This window comes from Rhodnius prolixus, unplaced genomic scaffold (assembly GCF_049639745.1).
Source record: "Rhodnius prolixus isolate KJV_2025 unplaced genomic scaffold, Rpr scaffold_5, whole genome shotgun sequence".
NCBI lineage: Eukaryota > Metazoa > Arthropoda > Insecta > Hemiptera > Reduviidae > Rhodnius > Rhodnius prolixus.
Window position 1 is genome coordinate 38,832,429 of NW_027411624.1, and position 23,997 is coordinate 38,856,425.

Consider the following 23,997-nt stretch of genomic DNA (forward strand, 5'->3'; position numbering starts at 1 on the left):
TATAGGCTAGACCCGCAAAGCTAAGATGTATTGTAGGTTTAGTGGGTTCGATTCCCCCGGTCTAGAGGCCTTGGATTTTATTTATTGGTTAATATGAGAAATTTATAGTGAAGTATGTTAGGCGGTTATAGGCTAGACCCGCAATGCTAAGATGTATTGTTGGTTTAGTGGGTTCGATTCCCCCGGTCTAGAGGCCTTGGATTTTATTTAATGGTTAATATGAGAAATTTATAGTGAAGTATGTTAGGCGGTTATAGGCTAGACCCGCAATGCTAAGATGTATTGTTGGTTTAGTGGGTTCGATTCCCCCGGTCTAGAGGCCTTGGATTTTATTTAATGGTTAATATGAGAAATTTACTGTAAAGTATGTTAGGCGGCTATAGGCTAGACCCGCAAAGCTAAGATGTATTGTAGGTTTAGTGGGTTCAATTCCCCTGGTCTAGGCCTTGGATTTTATTTAATGGTTAATATGAGAAATTTACAGTAAAGTATGTTAGGCGGTTATAGGCTAGACCCGCAAAACTAAGATGTATTGTTGGTGTAGTGGGTTCGATTCCCCGGTCTCTAGGCCTTGGATTTTATTTAATGGTTAATATGAGAAATTTATAGTAAAGTATGTTAGGGGTTTATAAACTAGACCCGCAAAGCTAAGGGTACGTTCACAACGGAGCTGTGAGCGTAGATGATAGCGGAGATGATAGCAGTGATGCATCAGCGCTTATAGAATAACCTAGTACATTCTTATGTGAGCGTGCACAACGAAGCTTCGACTAGTGACTCATACGCGCTGCTATAAACGAGCATAGATGATAGAATTGAATTTTTCATTTTTCTGCTAGCTGAACTCCAGTATCGGAGCTTCAAAATGGAGGTAGAAAAATTATTTAGTGCTGTCTTTACTCATTATTTTTGGTTATTATTTTATTATTTACTTTTAAACAATATTTTGTTTTTTAAATCGTGCTTACATTTATTTTCATGTGTATTTATTTGTTGTTTTTTTTCAATAAAATCATTACTAACCTAAGAGTAATCACTAGTTTTTCTTCTATGGTTATAGAATTTCCATGACAATTTTTCCAAAGTTTTCTTAATTTTGACCTTATTTTTTCTAAAATATAGTCGAATGTGGGTGGACCCATCCTCACATATTCAAAAAAACGATCCGGATAATTTCTAAGTTCCTTATATAAATAGTGAAATTCACCCAAAGTACTTCGTTTTTTATTTATGGGATGTACATGATATTTTCTAAAGCGTTTTTTCTTTAAAATATACCATTTCGTTGCTGCTGAACATAAAAACTCTTCTTCACTTCTCGGACATGTTGCATGTACCACAGCTCTGTTGTGCACGCTAATCAGCGATTATATTTTACTTTATCAGTTATCATCACTGCTATCATCTATACTCACAGCTCCGTTGTAAACGTACCCTGGAATGTATTGTTGGTTAGTGGGTTCGATATTCCTGGTCTAAGTCTTGGATTTTATTTAATGGTTAATATGAGAAATTTACAGTAAAGTATGTTTGCTAGTCGCCTCCGTCCACGACACCTAATTGGTTAGTTGGACGTTAAGCCCCGCCTGAAAAAATAGGCAATTACTCTACTTTACTACTATAAATAAAAAACAATTAAGAAAGATGAGTTCTTAGAAGGTTAATCAGGGATCACCCTGGCCTAGTCACTAGATCATTCTAGTCAGCCTTCTTTTAATTCAATTTTTCGTTTATATTTTCTCAGCGATAGTTCCAATTATTTTACAAACTTTTTCCTAGTTTTTCTTCCTTTTTTTTTATTTAGTTAAGTTAGTGTGTATGTGTGGGTTTGTGTTAACACAATTTATTTACAGGAAGTTGGTAGGGTCTATAGTCCCATTTCTGGGTATTCTCCAGTTTGATAAGATTAAGATTTGAACCGGGACGGGATCCACGTCCCACGGTACCGCAGCCACTAGAGGCTTATTGTGCCAGCCCCCATTTTGGATCTAGCAGACGAAACCTCGCTTACTAAGGAGGTTGAGGACTTTCCCTGCTAGTTCTTTTTGCGCTACTATCTCCTTTGGGGTCTCAAAGAGCCGAAGGTTTCATAGTGCAATCAAAGAGCAGGTGAGAGGCCATTTCCTCCTCTTCCTGACACAATCTACACACCGGTTCCAAGCTGATAAGCCCCACCTTGTTGTGCAGATGCTTCATGAGCCTACCATGTCCCCGTGAATAGGCCTGCAATCAGAGGAATCTGATTTCTACCCAAACATAGCGTCTCTTCGGCTAGTTTGCTAACTAGCAGGCAGGCAGACTCCCTTTGTCAGCATGCCTTTTCTCGCAATTTTTTTACGGTCTCACAGTATCCTTGCCGAGTTGATGGTCCTCCCCTTGAGGCATATATTCGATTGAAATTATGCCTTGACAGTCCCAAATCACAGATGCCATGATTTTCTTGGCTTTTGAACTTTTTGGCGGAGGTGTGAACAGATGTGACGCCACTGTTGAGACCGCCTTTTTGGTTTCAGGTGTGTAGTGTGCAACCCAAGTTTCATCTCCAGTAACAATGGAGCGGAGAAATACAAACTCCATGGAGTTTGTAGCGTCTCAAAAACTCTTGCATATTTCGCACTTGGCGGGAGATTGGATTGACATTTTTCACGGAAACCTATTGTCGCGTCGACAATTTTCAACGTACTGACCTCGAACCGGTCTAGTTGCGGAGGGGAGGAATCAGGCTACACGGTAGTGTAGCCAACGTGTCAAAAAAACAAAAAATCCCTCCGGCTGTGAGAGCCTCAGTGCACGTACTTTCTGGACATGCCTCGTATAATAATTGCCTAGTTTTCTTCCTGGAAAATATCATTTCAGTAATTCCGAGGAAAATTTTTGTCCCCTACCCTTACGTAAGCGGAAGTCCTGTTGAGTGTTTCATACGTGTAGGTCCTTAGTCAAGGGACGTCAGTGTTCTCTACTAACCACAAATGACATTTCCTCTCAATTACTAAGGGAAATTAAAAATGGAAGAATACTAGGGTAATTAGAAGGTTTGATACATTTAGAAGCTAGTATTAGTATTGCCAATGCCATCTCAATCTAGAAGTAAGAGCTGACACCAGATACGGCCATTGACGTACATACCTAACGACATTCACAGCTTGTCATTTGTCATTTTTTTTTTTCTATCTACAGCTAACTGGTACACACGCCCCTCTGTTGCAGATATAGTATCGAGTATCGGCCTCTCTACACTTTATCGATCATTCCCCCCTCCCTTCCAGCAGAACCCCATAACTTCTTCTTACAAACATTAGCATTCGATTATTTTTATTTGATCTATCAATCTGGAGAAATTTTTGGGGAGAGGAACACTTTAGTATTTTGTTTCTTGTATTGTAATCTTTTATTTTCCTTCACCTTGCCCCCCGGGGTTGGTGGGAGGAGAGGCTTGCTTGGTGGGCACAATTGGTGGAGATTGTGTTTAGATAAGGAGTAAATCGATATGAAAATATCCAATTAGGACGTTCAACTCTATTGAAGTCAAAGTGTCAACGAACTCGAATCTTTTATTTTGTTCGTTAAAATTACATTTTCCTTTTAAATTTCTTACCTGACCCCGTTCTTTATGCCTACAAATTGATCCGAGTTATATTTTTATTATTATTATTTATTACTCCAGCAAAGAAATCTCCAGTCCATCAAGTTTGTTGTTTTTTTTAGGTCAATAGAAGGCATTTTTATTCAAGTTTCCCTCATATTAAGGTTACACCGGAAGTATATTTTCGTCAGATTCCTCGTGTAGGCACAAATGAAAATTGCCTGGGCTTATACACGGTTTATGGGCTAACATAATACCCAAGAATTCTGTGCATATTTCACAAACAAACAAAAATCTTTAGATAATAGTTTAATGACACTTAAGCATAGTCATAGTTTTTTTTTTAATTCCAATTGAATGAGTCACGGGAACTTAATGACAATGGGAATTCGACTCCTTCGCTGATTATTCATGTAATTACAACTAAAAATAATTTTTGTGGACTTATTAAGTAAAAAAAAAATTTTGGTTGTATCGTCAGTCCACTTAAATTTACATAATAATTTCTGCGAATATCCATATTTCCGCCTTCATATCCTTGAGTGATTACACTTCCGTTTCTGCCCACACCTGTTGACCCCCATTGTAGAGATGTTCTCTCTTGTGTAGGTGGCTAATAATACCATAATTATTTTAGTATTGGTGAAGTGTTGTTTTGGTGGAAGACTCATACGTTGAATGATTCATTCTTATTTTTTATTATTATTTATTTTATAACAACGGGTTTTAGTTTAAAAGCAATTATATAAAACATTATCAGCGTTTAACATGTGATCGGGAAATCCTTCTCATCCTATTTCATACTAGATCTCCTGATAACTCGTCTTTCTCTATTTGCCCAATATTTCGGCACAGATGTGTGCCCTCATTAGTGGCTAATATGATGTGTATAAGTGAATATACGTATCTAGTACGTGCTAGGTCCAAAGAGGGAATTACCACTTCCTCTTGGTTCATTAGTTTTGTAATAACCATTGATAAGGGCACATATCCATGCTGAAATCTTTAAGCAAGTATGGACCAATTCCTATCAGATCACAGTAAAACTCTTGAAAATTCTTCTTCTGTAATACTGTCTGAAATTTTTTTTTGTCTTTGTTAATAATACCTGGATTAGATCACGGTGCAGCTCGGGAACTCCACAAAATGCCGACAAAAAGAGGCTTTACAGTTCTTGTCGCGGTAATCTCTCCTTCTTAGAAGATCAGGATTTCCCCAGCCAATCAGTTTGCGTGTTATCTCGTCTGACCTTCTAGTGCCACAGCTGGTGGTATCATTTCGCAAACTTCAGGACTTCAACACTATCATACGAGGTGTGGCTATTAAATAACGAGACTATTGCTGTAAAACATTTTATTTTAAATTTATACATATTTAGTTATTATCACCTTCAATATACACCCCTCCCCTATCCCTACAACGCTCCATGCGAATTTACCATTGTTCAGAAACAGTGTTGGAAGTCTTTTTCTGTGAGCTCCTACATGACGCGTGCCGCTTTTTCTTTCACAGCTTCAACGGACACTGAAATCGTGTTCCTTTTAATGCAGATTTTATTTTGGGGAACAGATAAAGGTCACAGGGAGCCAGCCAGGTCAGGCGAATAAGGCGGTTGGCCTAAAACTCGGATGTTGTACTTGGCTAGAAACGTCTTGACAGACAATGCAGTGTGAGCCGACGTGTTGTCTTGATGACTTGTTCTTCCACAAATCGGGTCGTTTTTTCCTTGACTCTTTCACGGAGTTGAGCAAGCACCTCACGGTAATAATGTTGATTCAATTATAATCGATATTTTCATCCGTTTTGGACGTGGAAGGACGATCCGAACGGTCATCATCTCCGACGTCTTCTCGGCCATCTTGGAAACGCTTGAACCACTCAAAAACTCGCGTACGTGATTAACATTCATCACCATAAACTTCTTTTAATAAAAGATCAAGTTTCACTAGTGGTTTTACCAAAGTTTTGATGTGAAATTTCACGACAATTCGTTGCTCTACTACAATGTGTAGTATGTTTTCGGCAAAAAGAAACTAAACACCTCTTACACAAACGGAAAGTTCCTGTCAGACAGATATCTCTGTACAAACACGTGAGACACGCTGCAATCCGAAAGAGAAGGCTTTACGCTGCACAGCTGTCGGTCATTAGGATTTGGCGCATGCATAGTTCTTCTGTAGCAGCATCAGTCTCGTTATTTAATTGCCACACCTCGTACAGGATATAAAAGACTATGATTTCCCTTTTTGCTGTAAGTCTGCACCGTAACTGGAGAAAATATTGCTCTCCCTCAATCGCCACTCTGTAGCGTACTCTAGGGAGTTGTTTTTCTGAGATTTACGATCCCGATAAAAAGGTTTAATGCCAGATTACTTCAGCATCCACACGGAGTCGGATCAGAACAAGACTCGCGGCCAGTTAGGACGGTTTCCCATGAGGAGGTTGTGTGCCACTTACTCTCCAGATTAAAAGCTGCAGGGGCTGTGGAGATTCTTAACGCTGCGGTATAAATCCCTCAGAACTAGTTATCAGGTGGATCGGAGTCAGAAATTTCTAACAAACGCCAAAGGGGAGCCCATATCGGTTCAAGCTTAAGCCATTTAACATCCTAACTAGAAATCGGCAGTTACTTCTTCTCTGACTTCCGGAAATGTACGCTAAATTCCTGTTTGTATTGTTTTTGGATTACTGCAATGTAGTTCTTGCTGCAGCCATCTCGCTTCTGCCTAATTTCTCTTTCTATCCTTTATTTGGTTTGATCGGCTCTTCGTCGGTTAAATTCAGTTTAATATAAGCACCAATTAACTTTACCAAAATCAGTGAATCAAGTTTGAAGCTAGAAATTAAACTAGCTGTTTAATCATTTTCAGGGATTACAAATGATTAGTAATAGTTGGTAATTGACCATTTCCTGTTAGAATCTATGAAGTTTGCGAAGGATCATAGTAAATATTTATAAAATTAAAGTAAAATGCAACATTATTAACGTCAATATTTGGGTTACCCTCAAAATCAATGTAGCCATAATCTAGAGAGTTAAGTAAATATATAATAATATTAAACTTTATCCTTGACTTGATTAACGTTGAATTCAGCATCCATGGCGAAAGATTATCTTCTGCATAAACTGGAGATATCTATATTTTGGACTTATTTCATGCACTTTTTTTTATTATTAATCAAATTTGAAAACTTAAGAAAACCTAAAAATGAAAATTATTTCATTTTTCCAAAAATAATAATAATAATTTGAGGCATCCTGCCTCAATTTCATTTATAAACATCGAACTGTTATCCTTAGATCTGCTTATTACTGAGTGGAGATTATTGATTAAGATATAACATCAGATCAGCTGACGTCTATTTCCGGTTCTATATGTACGAAATAAACTAGGCCTCGATATTACACACTAAAATCTCGTGATGATTCATCAGGTGTGTCCATTGGTTGGCAGAACTGGTGCTTCCCCCGGTATTTGTGTACAAGTCCCCACGTTTCTTCCAGAGAGAGTCCTGACTGCTAACCATTTTATACTATGAGTCGGTCTCTGTTATATTCATTCTAATACTTAGAACTAATAATGTATGCAGTTTAGATAATCCATTTTATCCCTCTATTATAAGTGGTTTTATAGCGGCGGAATATAGTATTCTATTCCCACGAATAGTCGAATTGTGAATAATTAAGCTAAAAGATGTTTTCCCGGATTTTCCATTATGGTCTTGTTTAATATTTACCAACTAGGGAATTTCTAAAAGTATATAGTAAATGAAATTTTAAATTCTATCTCCACTCTAAAGGGTTATTAAGTGAGAAATTTAGAAGTATTTAATTATTACTCATCGCCCTTTTAATTCATTTAATGGAAACGTTCCTAGTTTTAGGGAATAATAATTCTTCTCCAAAGAAAACCTCGAGCTGGATTGGGCTAAATAAAGGGACTTAAATTTAAATATCTCAAAACTTGAATTAAACATTGAATCCATTAGGATTTTTTTTTACAATTAGAAATCCGGGAATAATTTGCGTGTTCGGTGGAAAGCATTTCCGGTATTTTTGCTCATCATTGATCGTAAAATAGATTTAGATTTGAAAAGCGGGACGAGACTTATGCCCCACGGCATCGCAGCCACAAGAGGCTTATTGTGCCATCACCTTTGGATCATGTAGATGAAACCTCCCCTTCTAAAAAGGTTGAGGACTTTCCCTACCAGTTCCTTCTGCGCTATAATCTCCTTTAGTCTCAAAGTGCCAAAGATATCGTAGCGCAGTCCTAACAGGTGAGAGACCGTTTCTTCCTCTTCCTGGCACAATCTGCACAACAGTTCCGAGCTAATAAGCCCTACCTTGTACAGAACTGCTTCCTGAATAGGCCTGTAACCAGAGTAATCTGATATCTGCCCAAGCCTAGAGTCCTCTTTGGTTCTTTGTTTACACATCCAAGGGTATAATGCCGTGTATGACCCCAGGACACATCACCCAGTTCTTTTCATGTTCTCTCCAGATCCAGTCTCTGAGAGCCAGACGAACTGGCCACCCTTGGTGATCCCCAGGACAGACTCCGGGCCAATGAAAGGAGTGTTAGCTCCATTCCTGGCCAGAAGATCAGGTGTCTCATTCCCCTTAATCCCCACATGACCCGGCACCCATTCCAGCCGAACTTTATTGTGCCGAATCAGTACCAAGGCCTTCCTGCATTCCCAGACCAGAGAAGAGGTAATTCTGACGGAAACAATGGCCTTCAGCGCAGCCTGGCTGTCCGAAAAGATGCAAATCTCCCTATTTGCGTAATTTTCCTCAGCGCAGGTTTTAATGGCAAAATCGTAAAATAAGATGATCTTTATATTCAATTCACATTTATTAAATTCATCGCTCGCCTGAATATAGTATGTGAACTATTTCAAAATGATGGCAGTTAGGTGTTTTTTAATTAATATTCTTCCCAGATTATAAAGGAAAAATCGATTAGTAAGAAAAGAAAAAAAATAGCCATTTGTTTTAACGTCCAGTCTGAGGCGTGCAGTGATGGCGAGCACAATCCGGCCGGCTGTTTAAGAGCATGTTGTCTCTTAAAGGATGACGTATTTGTGGAGGTTCCATGTGTGACTAATAGAGCGCGTACGTCATGTCTAATGATCGTCATTCCGTTCACCTACTCGTTATTATTCCAATCTGTGGGACTGACGACAAACATTAGTACATAGTTTAAGTTCAGTGATTGATTCGAAGTGAGTGAAGTTGGAAAAAACTAATATAATTGTTCTATAAAACTTCTAATTTCTATATTTTTTATTTTAATTATTTTTGGGTGAATTAAATTTATTATTTTAAACAGGATGCGACTTCTTCTCGAACAGGTTAGCCAAATTATTAGTTTTTTTCCCCCTCTTTCCCCTTAAAAATATCTCTTTCCGTAATTTTAATCATTTTGACCCTAAATATTATCATTAAAATTTAAATTTAATCAGGTTAATAAGGAAAACAGCTTAATGGTGAACGAGGAAAATGTTAAATGGGAAATAGATTAATAGATCATTATCTGTAGTTAAAAATTAGCATTTTAAAACTGCCGGAATATCTAAAATCAATTTTCCGGTGTATAGTTAATTAAAAATATTTAGAGGAAATATCAAATTTCCAAATTCTATATGGCTGTGGACATATTTACGTGTGCTCATTAATAAAAACATTCCATTCATGAATATATATACGAATAAATTCGTAATACAAATGACGTCTATGTGTCCATTTCTAAAATTTTCGTCAGACGACAATTTCTCATGTAAATCGAGGAATGCAGGTTTTAGATTTGTGTTTTTTTTTAGTTGAAGTATCGTTATCTAGGGGGATTAAAACACACTCTGGACCTCTCTACGCAGTTTATCTTGGTCATAAGTTGACAAATTCTCTTCAAATAGTCTTATACTTGATTCTCTCCTCATTGGGGAAAGTTTACAATCAAAATGGTTTTGATTGTAAACCATTTTATTCAAACTAAGTGAACTGATTGCAAGAATTGGGGCGGAAACTAAGAAAAGGTCATGCTACCAGCCCTTCTTGGAGATGCGAAAGTCCCTTTTCTTTAGAAGAGACTTCCCTTTTATATGTGTTGGTCTATGATCCTACTTTTACGTAACCCTTAAGACCACAATTTCAGCCTATTCCATTTTGGTAGACTACTCAGAGATTTTTTCAGATTTTTTAATTGACATGGAATCCCCATACTAGAACTGAAAAGACAAGAAACTAACCAACGCTACAAAACTTCTCACCAGACTACTTGACAAACGTTCGAAACTTAACAAAAGACTCTTATATCTACTGTTACTGCAGCTCATCCTAACCCCTCTCATAGAACACCTATCTTCCTCCACATTACCAGGTAATCCTCTAAGGAGATTGAAGAGAAGATGGCCTCGTGATCTACTCTTATCGTGAGAGCAAAGCACGTTACTGGAGTGGCACCACTGGGTGCCTTCTCCACTCATGATTTTCTTCTATTTCTTTTCTCTTTCACCATATTTGCTTGTTGCAACAACTGTTGCAGTGGTAAATTGCAATAAAAGATTTAAAAAAATATACATATTTTTTAAATTTAAATGGCAGTTTTCCTGTTAAGGAATTTGCATTTTAAAAGTTACCTAGGGAGGGTGGGGGTTACGCAGATGATGCAGCTTCCCATGTGTGACTGTCCAAGTGCATTATCCCAATGCCCTTTTTCAGAGTAGTTGACATTTCCTGTTATAATGGAAATTTACGGGGAAAATTGGTGTTTCTAGTTTAAAATCCAAATGACGTAATAAGAACTGCGTAGTTTTTTTTTGTTTTACCGTCAGTTTTTATAAAATATGTTACAAATAAAAGCTATGACGCCACAACTTTGTAAAACCAAGATTTCACTTATCCCACATCATTCTATCGGAAATCCGTCAAGAGAACGAACATTACTCTCTCTCTCAGCAGGAATAAGAGAAGGTTAAAAGAGACTTGCATCCATCGTAGATAAAATGCAGTAATACATTTGGAAGGAAATGTGGAATTCTGTTTTATATCGGTTAGATATATTTAGTTGTGGATTTAAATACATTTACTTGGGCAACTGCGAAGGATGTATTATGGGGATGTACGGAAAAGATTTTCAAGCTATGGTTCGGGAAAAATTGAGGAGTTGAAGATGATGGCAAAGGAGGAAACTACTTCAGATGAAAAGTTCTTCTAAGTAGGTCCCCCAGTCGAGATATCTTTTTGTACGAGTCTTTCTCACAGACATGAATGTAGACGCATGGTGTATGCAGACGAAGTAGTAGAGGATACTCTCTACACGAGGGATTTGAAGGAAGTTGAATAGCTACTTCAGGGATTTTCTGTTGAACAAGGAGTGGAGGACGGAAGTTGAGTTTGGTAAAGCAGATAGATAAGCAGATAGAGAACAAGAAGTTGGTCCGTGAGTGAAGTACGTCGTGAGGCTTTTAATCGATATTTTACTCTCAGAGTGAGAAATAGTTAACTACGTACATGTCACCACGTAATTAAGCTGAACTTCGAGATTTCTCTTTCTCTTGCATTTTGGGTTACTCCTACTTTCTCTTTTAACCAATATTATTAGTTTAATTATTTAAGTCGCGTCAACATCTGACGGTTATTTGGTGCCCGGAGTTTTGTTCAGTGCACATCCGGCCTCCGGACAGTGTTTTCTCGTTACAGACTCCACTAGCCAGCACCGGACAGTAAGCTGTAAAAAGCTCCTAGGAAGAGAAAAATCTAAGAAGGCCAGCAGCTGGATTTTGAACACCAATACGCTAACCGCCCCTTTAGCCAAATTAAAATAAATGCATTATAATCTATTAATAATTACGGATGAGATAATTCAATATTTAATAACTATTTGCTATTATTTATTTGATAAAATAAACTCAGGTTTTAATATTATTATTTATTGAAATGTATGTTTATTAAATAATAGTGTATTATGTATTGTATACATTTCTCTCGTGTGGCAGCCGAGTTTTCGCGCGTAATGAATGTATATAGTACATTAATGGAGGCGGATTAATAATAGGATTTCCGTTGGGCGTGACATGATAATCGCTAATATCCGGGGAGCGTTAGTTGAAAATAACTTAGGGTCCCTTTTACACAGAGCCCTGGATTTGTCGAATTAGCTGGATTTATTCTCCAGTTTCACGTTGCCCCTTCCATTCAGTGTGAATGAAGATCGATTGAAAAGAATCTTTATCGGCGTGAGTCTTCGTTAAACCGCTCGAGAATCGGCCTCGTTACTGGATAGTGAGCAGTTGCATGTGTGGCAAAGATCCGAAAGTTGATCAGTATTTGTTGCAAATTAGTCGGTAGTTTCAGCTTATTTTCCCATATTGCCTCCCAAAGTAGTAAGTCCCTGACCTTTACTCCTTTGGGGGCATGCCAAAATTAGGTGGTTTGCATCAGCGTCTTGGTTCCCCCACATGTGCACCGCCCATCAGGGAGAACCCCCAATGCGGAACAGATGGCTTGGAGTTCTGTTATGGTTCAATCTTAAACGGACTATAGCTGTGTAGAATGTTCTATTTTCACTTAGCGTGCCATACCAGGGTTTAACTGGTATAGAGGGCTGTATGGCGGAGTAAAATCGCGCTTTAATGGTTTTGCTTTTGTCGTATTCCTCCTGCCACAGCGCATAGTTACTTCGCCGGACTAGTTTTTTAATATCGCCTGCTAAATATGGCTCTGGGTAATCTGTCCCCGAGGTAATAGCATCTTTCGCTAAGGCATCCACCATTTTATTGCCGCCAATACTGGCATGACCCTTAATCCATATGATCCTTATTTTACAATGGAAATCAGTTAGTACAATCCGAAAGTTAGATTCCTTCTATCGATTTGGAAATTTCCGATATTACAAACTCGATTGTTCAAAGCCAAGATTCCAAAATTTCTCAAATTGATACACCTTAAATTCCTAGCATATCCAGAACAGTTTTTAGCACGATTATTATAATACAATATTTTAATTTACCATAATTTGTGCCGAATCGATTTTATCTTAATCATAGCCACATACCAAATTATCATCTCTAATAATCCTATTTATCTGAACCCCAATCACATTCAGTTATTTTTTTTAATTTGTTTTTGCACACTGACAATAATTCTGTAGTTATCTGTTGCTATAAATATGATTTGTTTGCATCAATTAGTCGGGCTCAATTAAGATGATAAGCGGCGGAGTCTTACTTCCGTTTTTAGTAAAAATAAATTGACTTAACTCGCACATCACTAGAGCAGCCAGAACAAAGACGATGTTTGTGTAAAGAATGTGAATGCTAGTCACGATCTTGTAGCATGCCATTTCTGTGCCATGTTGGCTGTATATATACAGACAGACGGACGGACACATATTTCCTGCTAAGTGGCAAAAACTTTAGAAAAAAAAGACAGAAAAATTATTACACGCTCTTGTTGATAAACTAGTAACGGATATGATGTTAACTAACCTAATTTAAATTAGTGATTACAGTCAGGCACAAATAATGGAAATATTGTAAACATGGCAATATTTAATCAAATTAATTTAGCCAATCAAATTTATGGATTCTTTTAAATTAATATTAATTTTTTCCATACAATTAATTAATGCTGACGCTGAAATTGTCTCCAAAGTTAGTTAATTGTTGCAATTGTGGCGCACATTCTGGTCTACAACATTAGCTCATAGTTTTATTTTATTTTTTTAATTAAGGCGCGTCACAACATCTGAGATCATATTTGTCGACGAACATTTTCAGTATTCTGCTGGCCTTCGAGAAAAGATTCACTCTTTACAGAGAGAGAGAACACTGTCCATCACCGGACTATGTGCTGCCAAGTAGATGCTCCTAGAAAGGCAGGCTTCGTATTATTAAATTAAAATTTCAAACAGTTTTTTACCACTTCAATTTTTAGGTATATTCGACTCGACATTATTTAGATTTTTTTAGTTATTCTTATAGAATCTTTTTGGAGGGGGCCTCACATAAAGGGGGCTAACTCCTCTCCTATTCGATGTACAGCGCCGAGACCCCTATAAAGCACATCTTCACAAAATTCTGAATCGATTGACACCTCATTCATAAAAATCGATTCACGCGTTTAGGCGCTACGTTGTTTACAAAAAAAAAAGTAACAAGAACATTTTCTGAAAATGTCGTCTTTGCCCATTTTCTGCAACGTATTTCTCGAATCTGAGTTGTTGCAAAAAATTATTGTTATAAACGAGGATTTTTCCCTATATTTTAAAGAAAATTTGGGAATTCTATCTTTTATAGAAAAAGAGAAAAAAAATCGTTAAAGTTGGGTGTTTTTCAACGTTACAGCTTTTTCCTGCAGTTTTTGACGATCAACCCATATACAACTGTCCTACCTGGACAGTTTTAATTTGTTTATTTCCATGATTTGCAAATTGCAAGGTTCTGCACTTTTCCTTCATTTTAACCAGTTAATCGCAGAATTTAATTTTGAATTCTCCCTTCCCCCCACAGTGTGCGGAAATAAAATCAGACAATGACTTGTACACACGACGAACACACAGGGCGAAAACAACCAAAAGTCGTAATAGTCATTGCAAGCACCTTTTTCTGCAATCTCTCTGGGGCTTGGAGATTACCAGAGCATTCTCTGTGCTCATTCAAAAATCTTGCACCGCTTCACGTATGCATTGCTCTAGTTAACTAGGGACACAAGTTGCTTTTTTACAAGGAAGAAAAGAGCTTACAAGAAAGGTGTATACACGTCAAACGCGCTTAACTGGTTAAATGCTTTATCCAAAATTTTTATAATAAGAATATTGATTGTATAATAGTTACTAATGTATTTTATTTATTGCAGGTGAGCCCAAAGCGTGTGTCTGATGTTTGAAATCTAGTTAATATCAAGGTACTGAACAGGTAACTTTAAATTATCTTTCTTACTCATGACATATTTATTGGTTTTAGATATTTTCCAACAATTTATCCAATTTTTGGAGCGTTTTTGTGTTGTTTGTTTCATTAATTTAGAGAATTAGTACCGAGTTAGCCTTTTGTCTCGGAGAGTAATCGAGCCTTGGTAACCAGAAATGCCGTTTAGGAAAACGGGTAAAAAAATATTAGTTCGCTCTTGGGGAAAAAGTAATTACTCTACTTCCGTTTATATTTTATTCTCCAAAGTTAAAAAAAATATTACGGCGCCATTAGCAGTAATTAAATGGAAAACAGGTGATCTGGTCCAGCTGTTAGGTAGTGAACCTCTCTTCAAAAACAAAAATAGTGACTCGAATTTAGCTCACTTTATTTCTAATTTTGTTGTTAATATTTTCAAGAGAGAAATACTGCCTCCAACTCCATCAATTCTTACCTTCCCCCGCCAGTAGCTGACTCCTACTGTCACTCAGTGTAAGGGGCGGCGGAGGCGGTTATTATTAAGTTCCCTTTGAAAGTATCAAACTTCAATCAACTTCACTGCTCTTACTTCTATCTCTCCATTAAGTACAAAAGCAATGTTGGGTAAATATTATGCGTTTGATGAAAATTTGGAAATGAGCATTGTTACGAGCGTCAACCCCCCCCCCCCCCGTTTTACACGACGTGTGTGTACACGCACCACACACCACCACATTAATTAAGTTCCGTTTCTCATTATTAAAACTTCCATTTTAGCTTTCATAAACTTGGTAGCCCAGGCCTCCCGTGTAAATACTTTGACATACTAAACTTTGTGCACACCCTGGACAGCCTTAACCCCCCTTTCTCACCAGCTAATATGTGAATTTATGTTGTAAATTTATTGCAGAGTTGGTGAGGATTTATGTTATGAGAGATACGAGAATGTTAAAAGAGACGACGATGTTAGGTAGGGAAAGCCGGCAACCTCTACACACCCCGTATTCATGCATAACTTATTGGCGACTCCCCCCCCTCGTGCTTGAGTTTAAAATTGTACAATAGAAGTAAACATTAGAGGTCATACTTATTAATTATACCTGAAAAAACCTCCCTTGGGAGTAAGGAGCTCTTCATGAATTATACAGCTTCTAGCTGACCTCCTCAGTATCACTAAGATGACATGGAATAAGTGTAGATCACTTTTTTTTTTTCTGGTCTTTTCAAAATCATTATCATTATCACAGACATTGCACTTAAGTTAAGTGGATTCAAATAGCCAGAAATCGGACCCAGAACAGAAACCAACTCGCGTCTTTTTGCCAAAGTTTCGACAGATTTATTTGTCTTCATCAGGACGTGGCTATGGTGGGGGTTGGTTGGGTTACAGAAAAACTGTACAGTTAGCAGAAACTGGTTGGCACAAATAGACGGTGTTGTTCGTTTTTTCTTCTGGACAGATTACTCGCTACTAGAAACCCTTAATATAAATGGTTTACAGTCACTAAAATCCAATACAATTTCATTGCATAGCACTGTTTAATTTTTATTAACTAAGAACACCTTTGCTGATGATACTGCAATCTTATCTCCTCATTACGATCCTCTTATTGCTACACGAACTCTACAAACACACATCAACCACTTACAGGGACTGGCTTATCAAATGGCGAATCAAAACTAACGTTATGAAATCAAAATATATAGTATTTACTCTAAGACGAAAAATCCTACCTCCCATCATCTTGAACTAAATTCCTATACCAACTGTAGGCAAAGTAAGCTACCTTGGACTGTACCCTGGACAAACGGTTGACATGGAATCCCCCATACTAGGCTGAAAAGACAAGAAACTAACCCAACGCTACAAAACTTCTCGCCAGACTACTTTGGCAAACGTTCGAAACTTAACTTTCAAAACAAAAGATACTTATACCTGTTGTTACTGCGACCTATTTGGTCATACGGCATCGAAGTATAGGGATCGACTAAACGTTCCAAATTCTTTACGCATCCAGACTTTACAGTCAAAAATCCTGCGAAAGCTACTTAACGCTCCGTTCTTTGTATCTACCCTCACACTATTCATAATGACCTCAAGATCTCCTTTCATCAACGATCTTACTAAAACTCGTTTCTTAAAATTTCATTCCTTTACAGCAGCGTATCCTAATCCTTTCATTGAACACCTATCTTCTTCCACATTACCAGATGATCCTCCAAGGAGATTGGAAGAGAAGATGGCCCCGCGACCTACTCTCCTCATAACAGTATAGTGATATGTACACGTTAATGGAGTGTCGCCACTGGGTGCCTTCTCCTATCTTCAATCAAGACACTATATTACATCACATTTGCTTGTTGCAAGAACCGTAAATAAGAACCGCAAATTTCAATAAAAGATTTTAAAAAAAAAGAGCACCAATTTTCTGTTTTAAATTTTCATTTTAAGCAGAAATTTTAACCAAAAAGCTACTCTTTCACCCAGAGTGGAATGTAGATTTTGTTACGTTAGTAAGCCAAATCCTCTTGAGTCTTAAAAAGATTTTCTTTGTCTCCCTAAAGTTTCTTGTTGGCATGCCCCTCTATTTTATGGCACTTCTTAATGGCGAGAATGTGACCTACAGGATTGGTACAGGTTTAATGGGGCCGCCGCTCCAATAAAATGTTGGGGATAACTCCCTGGTCTTCTTAAACGTTTCTCTGGAATGGCACTTGTTGTCGCTTAAGGTTTTGGGGTGGTACCCAGGTAAGCAACATTAAGTACTCCTTCAGAACTCTGTTTCAGTTGTGCAGTTTCAAGGAATGGTAAAAGCATTGTTAGAAGAACTCTTTACATGAAAAGATTGGTTAATTGGAGCCGGAACTCTAAATAGATTTTTCTTTTTCTGTTAATTATCTCAAAATCAGGTGTACCGACTTAATATAAACTTGGAATCGCCAGTTATGTTTTAAATAATCGTATACATCGCATTAAATGTACATATATAGTAAACATCGTATTATATTATTCTAGTTCGTTGTATTCTTCCAGTAAAAATGCAGTTTTTAAGTACGTAGTTTAGGCGTCCCTTAAATCATTCTAATCTTACCTGTAGGCCCTACAACATCCCCCCTTCATCATTATGTTTATTTCTAGGAAACTAAAACGGTTTTGAAATGAATTTATCACTTAGAGTGAGCGAGCCTCCTTATTATGGAATATAAAAAGAGAGCGACGTAAAAGTGTTTACATAACTGTTTTAATTAAAAGTAAGTGGCTCCCCCCTCGAGGCACCGCCAAAAATAATTTGTTTATTCTAGGGAGTAATGTCGTTAATGAAACTAAAAGATAACATAGCCCCATAATGTAAGTGGTAGATAAAATGTATATAAATTTTAACTTTTTTACACTGCCATGAATCCATTTAAGAGCTTAATAATAAAGTTTTATTGTATAACTTGTTTTTAGAGCTTAATATAAAATAGTACATCTTACCACTAAGAGCTTTTACCCTGCTGCACTCCCGTTAGCCTAACTCTTTATAAAAGTAATGCCTAATTTTTTTTTAGGTGGGCTTTACGTCCAATTATCTAATTAGGTATCGCGGACGGAGGCGGATAGCAAACATACTTTACTGCAAATCTCTTTTATTAACCATTAAATAATATCCAAGGCTTAGCACCTGGAATCGAACCCACTAACCAACAATACATCTTAGCTTTGCTGGTCTAGCCTATCACCGCCTAACATACTTTACCATAAATTTCTCTTATTAACCATTAAATAAAATCCAAGGCCTAGAGACCGGGGAAACGAACCTACTAAACCTACAATACATATTTGCTTTACGGGCCTCGCCTCTAACCGCTCGGCTACCGTGGCTCCTACCTTTCTCTTTACATAATGCTGACTATTTCTGAGTTGGTTATATTGGAATTGAAAACTGGATAAGCTATTTTAGATTAAATATCATTTCTATCGAAAAATATTGAATTCTATTTATAATTAGAAATTGTAGGCAGGTCATTTCGGAAACTGCATGAACAAGGCTGGGATTATTTCGTTTCAATCGCTATAATTTTAATGAACTCCAGATTGTGGCTGTTTCAGATGAGATTTTTAAAAAGGATGATTCTGTTTAATAACATCAAAGAGGAGTAGAAAAGTGGAAAGGGCATCGATTGATTTCATCACAATTTCCGAGCTAATTAGGTTTTTTGTTTTTTTTAATAAACTTTACGTTATCTCTCTTTTTCACTTAATCTATCTTTCTTTGTCAGAGCACAGATTGGTTTTGCTTGAACACAGTTTGGATATTGGAATTCACAAAGGAAATACATTTTTTTTCCAGAACAGAATACTGTAAAGAAAAATTGTTAGACTGTTCAAGCTAAATCCAGCTGTAATGAGACGAAAGCTCGACCTCATGTTGCAAGTATTTACACGCAAGTATAAGTACAAATTTTGCCTTTGCTAGCTCGAAACTCCATTTACACCCAACAGATTATGGTGGGGAATTCGATGAATTGGTGTTTAAGATGCTTCTTCTCAATCGAGGAAGAATTTATAGCTGCTTCGTTATCTTTAGTACACTTAAAAAATTAATTAAGGACTAAGCTGACGTATACAGGCTTTTAACACTCTGTCATGAAGTTACCTCGAAAGTGGACATTAAACTTCTGGTTAATTTAAGTAAACGGTAAAAGTTTTGAACCCTGAAAAATTTACCCCTTCTGGGCTACAGATAATGGCGCCTCCCCGAAGAGAGGTTTGGATTTGAAGTTGTTCGCGCCAACTTGCCTGTACAGTTGGGAGAACTGTTTTAAAGAAGGAGAATGCTCTACCCAAGCGTAGTTCGCCATTACCGCCGAGTCCAGCGTGTGATCACCTTGTTGTCTCGTCTTAGATGTAGGTCTCCACTTCCTGGGTCGCGCGTGAGACTTAAATATAATTTCAATGGTCAATCTCTCCTTGTGTCGTCTCTAACTCAATCGATGTCTAATGCGTCAGTGTGTTCAATTGTAAGTAGAATAAATAGTGTCAGTCTAAGACTAAGTCCAAAGCCTCTATTAGTCAGTGTCTTATGTTTGTAAAGATTATGAATATTGTCAGTCCGTGGCTAAATCCAAAGCCTGTATTAGTCAGTGCCTTATGTCTGTAAAGATTATGAATATTGTCAGTCCGTGGCTAAGTCCAAAGCCTGTATTAGTAAGTGCCTTATGTCTGTGAAGACTATGAATATTTTCAGTCCGTGGCTGTATTGTCCAAAGCCTGTATAGGCCAAAGCGAAGTGCAAGGGAAATTTAATTGTAAGGGAACATAAATTGTAATGCAAAGCCAAACACGTGCTAATTGTAACTATAAGTCTTAATTAGTGAACACCTCGCTGACATTGGCACAATTCCTGGAGCCATGCGTGTGTCACGATTTTATATTCTGCTTGGGCTTGTTCAGCTCGACAACCTGTGACGTACAAAAGAAATCGTGGATATTGTCACAATATTGCCGATTCCAACAAGTTTTGAAAACTCGATTGATAGACTTCTTTCCTAAATTCGTCCCCCCCAAGACTAAGACCTTGGGTGTATAAATAATATTATTTAGAGGTAGAAACTTATTTTATTTAATCTATTTCAATTTTCCTTTTTTATTTTTTATAAAAAATTAAAAATGTTTCAATTTATCATGGAGGCGAAGTAAAATTTTGAGTAATAAAAAAAATTCTCGAGCTTAAAAGCTTATATGTGCATAAAAAATAGGGGGTACTATACGTGAGGGGTTTTATATAAACGACGGCACATTGTTATTTTAATAAGCTGACTTCTTTATTAAACCCCCGGCTTTAGTTTTTTATTCGACCTTGTATTATCATGACCTATATCCTAGGACATTATGCAACATTGATTTTATAATAAGAGTAAAATACATTTTTGGGGGGGCCATTTGTGTGTAGAAACTGTAGCTAATCTAAAAAATGTATCTTAATTATGATTGGCTCAGTGATGAATACATAAATGGCGAAGATATTGGGGGGTCCGAATACAGCTTACAGGTCCTTAAATTGGTCCCTTCACAAGGAGACTGATTTACCGTCTAATGACGGATAATGTTTTAACGAGAGATCATTGTTCTCGAGAAATGCAGTGTTAGAATTTCAATTCTAAGAGATTATTGTTCTTATTCTCGTAATTAGGGATAACTTTACAATCTACGAGCGGGAATATAACTGTACAAACTTCTGCCACTCAAATGGAAACTGTACTAATTGATTATAATTTTCTAGCTATTTATGATCGACATTTCATTTATTTATTTATAATGGAGGCTGTGCACTGGGACTGCGCGAGAAGAAGTATGTATGATTGTTACATGGGCCAAGCATTAATAATTTATCTTCCTACGGAGGGTTTAGAGCCTCCTCCTCCAGCTGGTAATGGTTGCCTAGGTAACGAAATTATTGCACTTTGCTCCACCTCATCCATTGTTGGTACCGGCCAACCAGAATATTGCTTAACCTAAACTCCCCACCTGTGTCCATGTGAATCTGGGTATGCGTAGAATAGTTACTGTGGCCTGTATAACTAGCTGCAATCATGTAGCGTGGGCATATCTGGGATCTCTTCTATCTTGTCCATTTACGTACATATATACGTAGGATGCTGTGATTGGTAGTGGATAACAATATATTCCTGCAGCTGATTCCTACAGCTTATGCCTGTTTCAGCACTATCATCCCTGATGTACAGATTGTCTGGCTATGCTTAACATATCGGGCATAAGTCTATCTGAATGTAGGAGATTCCTCAAAAGGCAAAAAAAAACTATTTGAATTTTTTGACCAACGTTCGGGTATGTAAAGTTATTCTCGTTGGCTATGCCTCTTATTGTTTAGAGGATGGCCCCCCATGTTGCCGTTTTGATCGTTTCCTCCAAGCCCATTACAGTGCAGCCTTAAAAGATCTAATTTTTCTCCAGCATTTTCCAATGAATAATGCCCAAAAGAATTTCCCCTCCATGTTTATGCTTGGCGATGATGCTCTGTTAGAGTCCTTCTTACTTTCTGAAAGTTGTGAAGATGAATATCTTTTTGGCTTCCATTTCTACTATTTACTATACCTTCTTCCTACTCCGGAAACTGACTACACCATTTGGTATTACACCTATTTTTAAGTGCAGGTGTCTTGTTTACAAACTGTCGGACGCAACTATTGTCCTAGCCTTCATTAAGTTCTCGTTCCTGCTTCAGTGCGGACTTTACCTTTTTCTGCAGGGATATGTTAGGACGTACGTTTAGCCTATAACTGTAAGATAAGCAATTCTTCATTTATAGTGAGGTCCTGTACGCTGGTAAACATAGTAGCGTAAAATCGACCTTTACTAATGTTGACGACTTTGATACTAATCGATCAGTTTTACCCCACCAATTCTCTTAGAGTTTTCTTCCGAGGATTCACTTACGTCATTGCGGTAATGCGAGAACAGTGTCTGGAGCCGGATTGTGAAGGCTTCGAGTGGCAATGACCACAGATGTTACTCCTCCTTTATATATATAGTATATAGTATATCCAAGTTACATAACTTGTTTTCATTGGCCGATGATGCTGTAGGAAGGTCAAGTCGGCAAAATATAATGTGCAGCCTTCTCTTCTCCATTCAAACTGGACACAATAGAATGGATATTGTGAAAGGGTTCCATTTTCTATAGGATCTTCTCTTTATTATTGGCATTTTTTCATCATCATCTTCTACTTCTTTTACTTCTTCTTCTTCTACTTCTTTTAAGATTTAGGAAAACATGATTTTGTATATGAACTGGGTAGTATGTTTATACTCTCCATCGAGAAAACATTCACTATTGGTTAAATTGAAAAATATCTAATATTATTATTATTATTTGATTATATAGCCTTCATGAAAAAATATATTTTATGAAGTTAGCTAATCTAATGTAACCTCTACTCTCGAAGAATTGTTTTCCGGAGATTTCTGAGTTTCAAATGTCTCAAGGAAACGGCTCTGCCGCTTTTTTTGCAAGTTGAACTCAAACTGCCCAGATAAGAGATCGAACATTTTGAATTTGACTTATTTCCGCAGCGGAGATTGCTGGATAGATGAAGTTTATAAAAGAGCAATTTTTTTTTTACTGTTCTCTCACTAGTCGGAGTTTATGTCAATCACAGATCTCCCAGGGATAGTGCATTGTTACTCAGTCTGGAAAGTCGGGAAAACAAACAAAAACTTCTGTGTGGTTACACTTTATACGGCGATGGAATCAATGAAGGAGTTACGAGTGTTATGCTTTTAATCCGTTTTACAAAGAATCAACTTAATGGTTTCCGTAGTAATCATTGGCTGCCTTATTAAAGGTAATTAATCTAGACCACTTAAAATTTTTAATTTTTGAAGATTTGCTAAGATAGAAGATATTATAAAAGAGCAGGGTGTGCGTTTCTCAGAATTTTATTGTATTATTTTTGGTCCAGAGATGTGGGCCCTACAACAGACAGCAGTATCACATATGTAACACTTGGTGACATTTACTAGAAATAGCATCAACTCCCAACTACTACCACTATACGAGTATATATAACTTGGTCCAACATGTTTAGTTTTTTGATAATATTAGTGCCTTCCGTCGTTCAAGCCTCGTTCTTATCTCTCAGACATCATGGCTCTAGCCCTTTTCCCCTTAGGGCTTCCACTCATTTATTTATTTCCGCTGCAGTTCTTTTTTTAAGGGGGGGGGGAATTGTCTATTCCATACGAACTTTTCATTGCTCAGATATGCTGGCCTATTTATCTTTGAACTATATTTTGTCCCTCGTTTGTGGTTGCAATTGAAGAATTCTCCACTCATGAATTACTGATACAATATGTTAAAACAAGGATTTTTATCGTTTATTAGAGCGATATAATGTTAGCGTTAGAAGTTTAGCATGACAGATCTAAGCAGTAGCCCCAGTAAAATCTTTCTATTCAGCGCAGTAATCTTTCCAAGTAGAGAATAAAGATATATATATCCAAGACATTCTCCAACACAGCATGATTGTTCTGAAACAGGCGGATTGGTTCCGGAATTTCATCCGTTAAAGAGGAGAGTATCAGTTGTGGTAAACATTCAAAGTGAACTCTCCAAGCTTAATAAGCTACCTTTAGAAGAAAGAAAATGATTCTCTCAAATCAGATTCTGCGTTACCTCTAATCTTAAACTAAGGACCAAGTTGAATTCATAGTACTATTTGCTCAAATCACAGAGCCTTTTACATCAGTTGAATGTTAAAAAAAGAAAAAAATCACGATATACAGTGCTACAAACTTACATCACTATTAGTCGCCTTATTGTCACGGCTCAAACAAAAGAGATAAATAACATTCCACATTGACTAGGAATCCAAAGAACACTTGTTAAAGTTGATAATACTCCCGCGGGATTTATTACTTTTACAAGACAATAGGGTCGGTTTGTCTGGAATGACAAGCATTGGAAGAATTCCAGTTCTTTGTTTCTTCCTTTTACAATCTGGTGGATTTTCTTACC

General features: G+C 37.2%; 1 protein-coding gene across 10 annotated transcripts in view; it reads left to right on the forward strand.

Annotated features, from left to right (window-relative positions):
• The window catches only part of krz (beta-arrestin protein kurtz), a 246,672-nt gene that overhangs the window by 158,801 nt on the left and 63,874 nt on the right, over window positions 1–23,997 (forward strand). Inside the window, exon 3 of one of the 10 annotated variants that reach the window (XM_074136112.1) lies at window positions 14,445–14,503. The exons of 6 other annotated variants lie outside the window; for them this stretch is intronic. Coding sequence is in view for 2 of the 4 variants with exons in the window: in XM_074136110.1 (XP_073992211.1) it covers window positions 8,921–8,941 (21 nt within the window). In the remaining 2 variants the exon portion in view is untranslated. Of the gene's footprint in view, window positions 1–6,714; window positions 8,942–14,444; window positions 14,504–18,870; window positions 18,895–23,997 lie in introns of those variants that run through there. 3 more of the 10 variants (XM_074136110.1, XM_074136113.1, XM_074136109.1) reach the window with 3 other exon arrangements.